This window comes from Xiphophorus maculatus, chromosome 11, assembly GCF_002775205.1.
Source record: "Xiphophorus maculatus strain JP 163 A chromosome 11, X_maculatus-5.0-male, whole genome shotgun sequence".
Taxonomy (NCBI): Eukaryota; Metazoa; Chordata; class Actinopteri; order Cyprinodontiformes; family Poeciliidae; genus Xiphophorus; species Xiphophorus maculatus.
Window position 1 is genome coordinate 6,193,653 of NC_036453.1, and position 10,513 is coordinate 6,204,165.

The window sequence follows — 10,513 nt, forward strand, 5'->3', positions numbered from 1 at the left end:
TACAGGGCAACCTCAGAAAAAAAATATATTTTAAAGAACTTGAGACTGGGTCAAATGTCTTTCATCCAGTCGAGCACACCCTACACACAGAGTAAGAGCTACAGTACAATAGTTTGGATCAAAACAATGTGTTAGAAATGTGTCCATGTCTACATATGAATTCAGCTGACCCAGAAACGGCTCTAAATACAGAAAAAGTTGTTCATATAAAATAAATATGCATCCACTACTTTCATATTTTCATTCATAAAAAATTACATGACGAATTACTGAATATTTCTTTTTTGCATTTTAGAAATTCATGCAGCTCGGTGTTCTATTCCATGAAATATCTCAAAATTCCATTAAAGTTTGTAGTGATAAAATATGAAAAGTTCAGAGGACATGCAGACACTGCAAACAAACAGGAAGGAGAAACATATTTGAGCTCCAACATTTGATGTTTCAAACTGCAGCCAGAAGACATCTTGTCAAATGGTCACTTACAATGTGACAGTGTGATCATTTGAGAGTGACACCATCTGTCAAACCACTGAGACTTAACAGAAAGCAAAACTCACAGCTCCCGAATTTGAGTGGGCAGGCATGGCCATCCATTGGGAAGTTCATGAGGCGCATTGGGCACTCTGCATTTATAGTTAATCTGTTAGAACAAAGAAAGCTGAAATCAATTTTTCATTCAAACCAACACTGGATAATGGCTCCTGCTTTCATCTGGATTTTGCAACATGGTGCAGTTGTGTACATTAGTTAATACACTGAAACAAAGCATACAAGTATTCAAGATGTGGGAATAAATGAAGAAAAATACCTGCGTCCCTCAATCACATTACATGATAAATTAATAGATTTGATAAACCAAAAATAATAATAGAATAGACGGTCACTAACAAAGGTTGTCTAACAAAGCCCTATTTATGAGAGGAGTATTGATCGCAGGCTCTTATTTTGAATTGTTAGTATTGATAAAGTCTTCATAAGTTAAACTGTGTACCAGGTCTGTGGGTCACAATGACAAATAGGAACATTATTTTAGCACTGAAGGAAAAATATTGTCATTCGCCATAGTTACACCCAAAAAGGCTGAACTGCCATTTCATTAGTTTTAGTTGTGAAAACAACAAATTCATCCTTAGCTTTCTTATGAATATTGTTAAAATATATCTTTTAAATCTTATGCATTTTCTTATCTCCTCAGCTAAATACTGTTACTCTCTAAACAGCAGATTCATATTTCTATTTTACATAAACAGAAACACAATCTAATGATTTCAGTGTTTACGCCAAAGCTTTCTTTCTACCAGCCCTTCAAAAACCAGCACTGTAGCTGACCTGTCATAATTAGCATTTAGAAAAAAACTGAAGAAAGGAAACTTGAAAATACCATAGAAAAACATATTATACATGTTTTATTGCGCCAACTTTCATGCACTAGCTTGTTTGATGAGACATGTTGATGGAATACAGAGAAATACCAAAATGTTCTTATTTTTCACACAGCAAAATGTTTTCTACCACCATCACTGTAAAAATGAATGTACTCTGCCTGCATATAGAAAAAACTGAGCATTTTGTTCTATGTTTGTGATGCCTAAAATAATTTAATGTAATAATAATATGCTTGGATTTCACAGGCAACATTTCTCCTCCTGAAAATAAAACCCTTAACAAGTTTAATTATACACATTAAACACAGGGAGACAGTTTTAAATTTCACTTATAATCATCTTATGATGGGAGGAAATATATCTAATACAAAGTTTCTAATATATTTCATTTTTTAAAAATAAAATAGTTTCAGTTTACCTGGCACACAGCAGAGACCAGCATGTGGTGCTTCTAAGTAGGTCAAAACTTTGAGGAAATATCTTAAGCACAAAGATATAAAAAACAACTGATACCATATTATTTAAAAATACAAAAGTTACTGGTAAATTATCTGACTAAAAGCAAAGTTTTTCAAAAAATGTATGGAAATACTTATGCCTTGCTGAAACTAAAAAGTATCTGAACTGTCATACTATAAATATTGTTAATGCACTTTCTGACATATAACATTTTCATATGTTTATGTTTCAGTTTGTTTCCAGAAAAAATATCTACCAAGATAACATTTTATATACAGCTTAAAAATTAAATAGGATATTTGAGGAACTATTTTTTCTGAATTACTTAAAAGATGGATTTCTTGTATTTCTCTTTTAATTAGCTATACCACACTGGCCATCTATGTAATCTGTGTTCATATGGCTTTCACGCATGTCTCATGGTTTATTGAATGGATTATTTGAAGCTTAGAAATTGTATCTTAACCTTTATAAGTCAAGTTGGGCCACACAGATAATCTGGTTATCTTTGAAATCTATTTTCTAATACTGTCACTGAGTCTAGTGGAATTTATATGCTGCATATTTACTTTTGGAACAAAGCTTGAAGTCATGTTTGTTTGAATTGCTTTCAAGGACTGTTTTGAGTATCAGATGGCACATTTCACATTTTCTGGCACTCTATGATTCTTTTTAATGTTTGTGCATATTCTTGGATGCCTATTCAATTCAATAGCTCTCCAGATCTGTGCTCTATTCCGGCTTTGGCTGGGTTTTAGCTTTGCAGTCCAGCGCCGTTACCTCATGGTGTAGAGGATAGTTCCATTTTGCATGATGCGGAACAGCTTGTTTGGAGTGGTCATGTTGTGAGAGATTGACCTCTTGCCATTCCGGAAAAATGTGTCGGGGGTCCAGATTTTGCTGACCATAAGGTTGTTTAGCCGCAGGATCTCAATTGGGCCTTCGAATTTGAGCCGCTCATCAATCCATGTCTGACGAAAGAACACATCCATGGTGTACTCCTGGAAAAGGTCAAAGTGTATATTATTGCAGGTTTTACTGATACTAACACCATGCATATCGCTGATGCTGCTTCCATCATCTACTATCTTGAGTCATTATTATTTGGTACCCCAGAGAGAAGGACAGATGGGTATGTGAGCAATGGTTTTTGAAGAAAGCAGCTTGATACTATGCTACCAGTGCTGTGAGTTATTTTCCCACATGATTATTATTATTGTTGAGGGAAGGGGATACTAGCTGCTATTGCTGAAGGGTTGGGTTATTTAGGCAGTTCTATTGAAAAGTTATTTCACAGAGTAATTTTATTTACCACCTTATTAGGTGTTCTTTACTAGTACTGCATTTGACCTCCTTTGCCTTCAGTAATGCCTTAATTTTTCATGCTGTTCATTTAACACAATGTCTCAATCAATCATCAGAGTTTGATAGTTTTGATATGAGTGTGTCAAACAGTTGCTGCATATTTATGATGTGAATTTCCCATTCCACTGTCAGATGTGGTTACTATGGGAGCCATTTTAGTACGGTGAACTCACTGTCATTTTCAACAAACTAGTTTAAGATGATTTGAACTATGCAACCTGGTCCATTATACGGATGGAGGTACAATTCAAAAGATGGATACATTGAAGAGATGGACATTGTCAGTTTAAGCATTGCTCCTTAGTGCTAAGAAATCCCAAGTGTCCAAGAAACGATCCCCCAAACACAAGCAGGATGGATTCATGCTTTCATGTTATGTGTTCCAACCCAATCGCCTAAATGTCACATCTTAAATCTTGAATCAAAGTTTTATGGGACTGTGAAAATTGCAGCAAACGTTTCCTGTTCTTACCTGACAAGAGGTAAAGGTGGAGAAGTCTGTTGCTGATGAAGCCCATCTGCTTCAATGTTTAACATGTGCTATATTTGGAGCTACTGTTCCCTTTCTATCAACTTGAACCAGCACATTTTCCTATGACTTCTTGTGTCAGCAAAGAATTTTGTCCACCAGATCACTGCTTAAAGGATGGTTTCTCTTTTTATACAATCTTCTGCAAGCATTCCTAACATACTTAGACCAAACTGTTTGGCACCAACATCCACAACACTTTCAAAATCACCTAAATCTCCTTTCTTTCATATTGTGATGCTTGGTTTGAACTTCAGCAAGTTGTTCTCTGCATGCTTAGATGTTTAGTTATTGTCATTCAATCGTCTGATTTGCTAAATCTGATTACAAGCAATTGCAAGCAAATGAACTGTCCAGAAAGGGTTAACATATATGGGAATAAAAATTAAAATAATAACTTTGAAATCAATAATGTATGTTTTATCAAAGTTAAAGTTTCCAAACAGTTTGTTATGACACATTTTCATAGGACTGATCTTGTTCGGCTTTTAAGAGCTGCTCACATGCTTCACAACACAAATGCCTCCAGCATATTACAGGCTATAGATGCAGTCAACTAGTATCTAAAGCTACAGAGTAGAGCACAAAAGACATATATCAGTCAGCCTATCCCATGCCAGGAGAAGCCAGCCTATCGTTTCCCAACATCAGCCACATCACTCTCTCCCTCTCTTTCTCTGGAAGGATGGAGTGGAGGGTGAGGGGGGTGGGGTAGAGGGGATTGCCAACCAGATTAAAATCCTAAGCTGTACTAATGACATCCTGCTCAAATGCCTGAATAATGAAGGATGAGAGAGCTATAAGTTAAGACATATATGCTTTGATTCACTAGGAAAAAGGTATATTTGCATACAGCTGTTTAAATCAATATATCTGCAAATTGAAAATTAGTATTTAATCAGGCTTACGTACCATCTCTACATCTGAAACTGGACCAAAGCTGGTGACAAAGATGTCAGTTTTGACCTCCGTGACGGGACCTACAGCAGAAGTATAAGTTGTTGTTCTGACTTTGGATCAAACTACGTAATGTTCCTCAATATCTAAAAAAAGTTACAATCAAACTTTCATTTTAAAATATATAAATGACAACTTCAAAAATTAGCAGAAATTTCAAACATCAAGCAAAAATACAGTTGAAATCTAGGGATGATGTATCAGCACTAAACAGAAAATTAAGTACACGCGCACTGGAGTAAAACTCTATACTCTGAGCAAAAAAGAGAAAAAAAGAAGAAAAAATCCAAACTGTTAACTGCAAGCAATTGACATGCAAGTCAATAATAGAAATGTGTATATACCTCCAAATCCAGGTCGCAGCCTGTTGTCATAGCCATCCAGTAATCTATCCAATATTTGCGTGATATTATCCAAATAAATACTGGTTTCACTGTGTTGCGTCTCACAAACACTACTCGCACTGAAAGTAGATCAACACACACAGATCATTCAATTAGCTGGTAAATCACAGCAAGAGTGTACAGTATCTTTGTGCACAATACGACTGCGTTGCCGTGCGTAAAGAAGTCAGCCAACAATGCAGAGAAAGAGTTGCCACACTTACCAAAACAGGAACAAGCTCGTTAAAACGAAAGCCATGCCTCGCAAAGACCCGATCGACATGTTGCATTATTTTAGAAGCATGATTGTTTGCGCATTTGAGTCCTTCCTTTTATTTGGAAACAGTGCGAGGAGATCGCGCCAGTCCAGCACGACTTGACTTTCCGTCTAGTGCGGTTGCGCCCGCCTCAGCCTGAATTGCTCAGCTGGAAAAGCCTAAAGAGTTTTCAAGAGAGTGAAGAGGAGGGGGAGTAACGGGGTAGCGAGAAAGGGGGGTGGATTTTTGAGTTTTGATTTTGTTATAATTTTTTTATTTTTTATTTTTTATGAGATACACACAGGTTTCGAGCGTTAGTGGAACAGAAATCGGTGGTGCGTACAGTTGAAGGAAATAATGGTTATTGCCATTTTGATTAAGAAGGTTGGAAAGAACGAAACGCTGGGAAGAAACCGAGAAAAAGGAGGGAAATGTGAAGGAGATCTTACGCGTCTACTGGAGGAACAATTTCAACCGAAGTCATTCTAAAGACCCTTTGCTAAACAGTGTAATTTCTGTACGCACTACTGTTCCCTCTCAGCCTTTATACTGTATGCATGCCCTTTACATGAGAGAGAAGCAAAGAAAAAAAAGACAAGAAAAAAAACATAAAAATTTAGAAAAGTATGATTCAGATGGTGGTTCGGTGGTTGAGTGGAGTGGGTGGTAGGTACATTTAGTGCACTATGAAACTCCATAGACCAGGAGCAAGGGGACATAGCATCCAACCAAACTGAGGAATTACCACAAAGTAAATTTTTTTGATGTAACCTCAACACAGCTGAATAAATGAGTCCTTTGTTTTATTCCATTGTGTCCTTTGATTCGCTTTCAGCAGAGACCTGCATTTTCGTCTGTTCAGGCACCAGAGCAGTTCTCTAGCTATGTGGGGCCCTAAAGAAAATGTGATTGGGGGCTTTGAAACTGTCCAGTCAGGGGAAGACTCACATGTCATCATGATAAATACTAACAATGATAAGAGGAAATCAATCTGTCCACTTGACGGTTCTTTGAATTTGTTTTCTGCATTATTTTGAAATGTTTCCGGTCTAAATTATTGAATTTGTGCATTGAATGTTGAAATACATGATAGAAGTGAAGTAGTGTAGTGCTGTTCCTGAACTCTAGTTGCGCTGTAACAGACTGAATGAGGAAACAGGAAGTTGGCACATGCCCATTGATGTCTCTCTTTAAATCAGGAGTTTTGTTATGCATGTGTTACACATTCTGGCATTCCCCAGTCTGTCTAATAAGTTTAAGGAATGACTGACATATTTAGTTGTTTTTTTTTTAGTCGACCATAAATGCCAAGTGAAAATGTTCAGGGTGAAGTAGAAAGTATTGTGCCACACTGATCGGGGCAATGCTGAGTCCCAACCGCACAGTTACCAGTTGCTCTTATGGAAAAAAACAAAAAAAACTATAAACAATCAGAAAAATACAGTCTTATCATACTGTTGAACAGTATGAAACTGATTAATGCATACCCGAAAGCTTTTAAAAAAATGTTTAAATTGAAGTTATAATATAAAAATAAGCTTTTGTTTTATTTTTTTATATATATACTGAAGAGGAGTCTGTGCCTCACCATGAAACTCATCACAGCTTTGGACCTACCTTTACCCACCACAGCCGATGGCAGTTCTTGCACAAATGAAACACAAACACACACACACACACTTCCTCTACTAACATTACTCTAAAAAAAATTCACTCTCCACCTCTAGGTATTTAATTTAAATAAAAAACAACTAATGTTTGAGGCCATGGAAGCACGGTAAGCTCTTGACCTGAGCTTTGCTTTGTGGTCCATTTTATTGTTCTGGTTTATAACGAGATAAATATGATCAAAGTCAATATTTAAACAAACTTGTACCAGGGGTCCAATGTGTGGAAAGAAAATATGACCTTAACCACACCACCAGCCAGAACCATCAGAAAGCAGGATGGATCCACACATTAATGTTGTTTAAGTCAACTATGAATGTCACAGATGAAAATTAGACTCATCACACCAGGCTGTGTTTTTTTCTAATTTATTAGTTTAGTGAGCTGGTCTTAACTGAAGTCTTAGCTTTCTGTTCTGAGCTAACAGCAGTGGCACCCTGTGTGGTTTTATGCCACTGTCGCCCATCTGCTTCAGAGTCTAGTGGCATTGATGTAGCAAGTGATGAAGTTTCTGTAGAACTACCTCATCAGCCAGACAACCAATTCTGTTCTGTCCTCTTACATTGGCACAAACTTTTCACTGGATATTTTCTCTTTTTGAACCATTGTAAAACAGAGAGATGGTTGTGAGTGGAAATCCTTGTAGATCAGCAGTTTCTAAAATAATAAGCCCAGGCTCTCTTGCTGTTCAAACTCACTTAAATCCTTTCTTCTAAATTGTGATGATCTGTGTGAACTCCAGATAATTCTCTTTATCATGCAGAAATGTCTGAATGCATTGTCGATTAATTTAATTTATTTCAAGGGAAAATGTACAACTTGAAAATAAAGTCAAGCTTTGATCTGCTGTTTCACACTATAGTTTTTAGCAATATTAATATTCATAGTAATTTATTGTGAGTTAACAACCAATTAAGCATCTGTACCTAATTGTTAAATACACAGCACAGTTTAACAGTTTGGTTTAAAAAAAAATCAAAGGTTAAAAAACCTAAATAAAACTGTGCTGGAGTGACATTTATTGCACTTCCACAAGTAATGAGGAAGAAGATTAATCACAACACCTTCAGTAAGCAAAACTCCAACCTGGAGAAGAAAAGAGCAGATTTCCTGAAACAGAGAAAAAAGGAGCATCAAATGTTCTCTGTACAATGTTAGCAAGCTTCTGTAGCTTTATGTCTTGAGTGATCAATGACCTAGAATACATTCTGTCTTTTAGCCATGCATTACTTTTTCATTATAAGGGATATCATAGTCATAGTATCAATAATTCATATGAGTGAGAAAAAATATAAGAGTTTGCTGTGGCAGGATGAAAATGTGAAGACTGATTGCGCAATAAAATCTCTCAACCCTTGTCTTCTTTTCTCCTTAAACCATAAGTTACATAATGACCTTAAAATATTACTTGAATGAAATGCAAACAACGGCAGATTAGATTTGCATATGACAGAATTAAGATAAGCATCATGGGTGGATCTGGTTTAATTATTTAAATTGTCTCTTAGGTTTTAAACAATGGGTTTTATACAGTACACAGCATAGACATGTGTTCAAAGGCGTTGTGATGAAATAGGCTTATACGGTGCAACAGTGTAAACAACATTAAACTTGCCAGTAGACATATTAAGCATGAAAACAGTTAAAAATGGAAAATGTTTCCTAAATTTATGTAGAATCCACAATCCAAAAGTTATAGTTATTGTCATATAACAGAAGTTGACATTTTTATTAGAAGTAGATCAGTGTCAATTTTTGAATCTCTTTTGGATGGTTGACTGTGTCCTCTGACCTTGGTGTTTTCATCATCTTGATCCCATTGAATCGTCTGTCCCATCACAGTGTGCTGCCCATGACAGGCTTCTGGCCTCATTTGTTTTTGTGCCACAAAATGGGATTGTGGATGATCCTTGGGCTTGGAGAAAAACTCATTTGGCCTGTTTCTCATGGACTGAACATGCTTCATGTGTTTTTGAAACGGGTTTGATAACTGATGAGTTCACATGAATAAGGGAAACACACATACACACACAGTGTTGCATGATACCAATTGTTGCTGTAATCCCTTAATCCATAGTAGATGGCTTTATGTTGCTATAGACACACCCACAACAATGGTAATAAAATGCTTGTTTAGATATTAATGTACTTTATTCAGGACTCATAAAATTTTCTTTAGAATGAAATACTTTACACACATTACTTAACTGAATAGGTGTGTTAGAAGCAAGAACAGTATGCTTGCTCCCACACATGGTACATATTATATAGGTACTTGAATATCTCACTGTAAATTTGCATGTAGAGGAAAGAAACGGACACATCCACTTGTCAGTTTCTTTCCCACACATGCAAATTTACAGTTTCTTGCAAAGGTGTTCATACACCTTAAAATTTTTCATATTTTCTCACATTGCAACCACAGACCTCATTGCATATAATTGTCATTATTTTGTGACAGCCCAAAGCCAAGTGGTGCATTACTGAGGTGGAAGGAAACTGACACATGGTTTTCAAAACTTTTTTACAAATTAAAATCAGGAATGTATTTCATTTGCATATATTTATCTTTTTTTGATGCTCCAACATATTGTCCAGTGAAACCAACTTGATTCATAAGTCACATCTTTAGCAAACAGAGTCCATTTGTGGGTGATTTAATCTCAGAATAAATACAGATCCTTTCCCTAGTTTTTTGTTTTGAGAGAGAGAATAGTGTAAAAAACAATCCATACTGGTCAAGAATAAAGCTGTAAAGAAGTTTAATAAAATTCTCAAAGTTCTGGTCAGTCCATCAACTTAAGTTCAAGAATTGTCTGATGTCTCTGTATTGAAGTGTTTTAATAGCAAAACCTTTATTAAATGATAGCCATATATGACATCAAGTTTAAAGCCAGTTTCTCTAAATCCATTTAGGGAGCTGAGAACACATGGGAGAAAGTTAATATTTTGGCCTAAATGCATGATTGCATGTGGCAGAAAACTTATTCTCCAGATTATTCTAAACACAATGTCTTTAGACTGAGGCATTGTGGTGGCAGCATCATGCAGTGGCAATGCTGTTCTGCAAAGGAGAAGGAGATTTCAATCAGAACTGAAGTAAAGATTTCTATACCAAACTAAAGGAATAATTGTTGGAAAAATCATATTAAAGAGCGAAAAAACCGTGGAAGAATTTCACCTCCTAGCTTGACATCAACTCTAACAACACACTAAGAACTACAATGGAAAAATTTAGTTTAAAGCATATGGGTGTGCTAGTAAGGCCTATTCAAAGTTCAAACCTACTGTAAATCCAGTTCAGAGTCTTGACCTTTATCTGCAATTATTTTAATTTACAAAGCTGGTAGAGACAAACTTTAAGATTGCTAAAGTGAAAAAAATACATGTATCACTTTCCTAGTACTTCAAAGATGTGTATTTATTTGTGTTGGTATTTCACAAAAAATCTTAATAAGTAAAATTGAAGTTTAAGATTGTAATGTGACAAAATGTAAAAAGTTCAAT

At 35.8% G+C, this 10,513-nt stretch overlaps 1 protein-coding gene across 1 annotated transcript in view; it reads right to left on the bottom strand.

The window, feature by feature from the left end:
• The window catches only part of LOC102221492 (gamma-aminobutyric acid receptor subunit alpha-6-like), a 30,063-nt gene extending 24,553 nt beyond the window's left edge, over window positions 1–5,510 (bottom strand). The window contains exons 1-5 of the mRNA XM_005808770.2: window positions 5,306–5,510; window positions 5,043–5,161; window positions 4,654–4,721; window positions 2,628–2,848; window positions 561–643 (exon numbers count right to left, since the gene is read on the bottom strand). Coding sequence (XP_005808827.1) covers window positions 561–643; window positions 2,628–2,848; window positions 4,654–4,721; window positions 5,043–5,161; window positions 5,306–5,364 — 550 coding nt within the window. The 5' untranslated portion in view covers window positions 5,365–5,510. The remainder of the gene's footprint in view (window positions 1–560; window positions 644–2,627; window positions 2,849–4,653; window positions 4,722–5,042; window positions 5,162–5,305) is intronic.
• Between the last annotated feature and the right edge of the window lie 5,003 nt (window positions 5,511–10,513).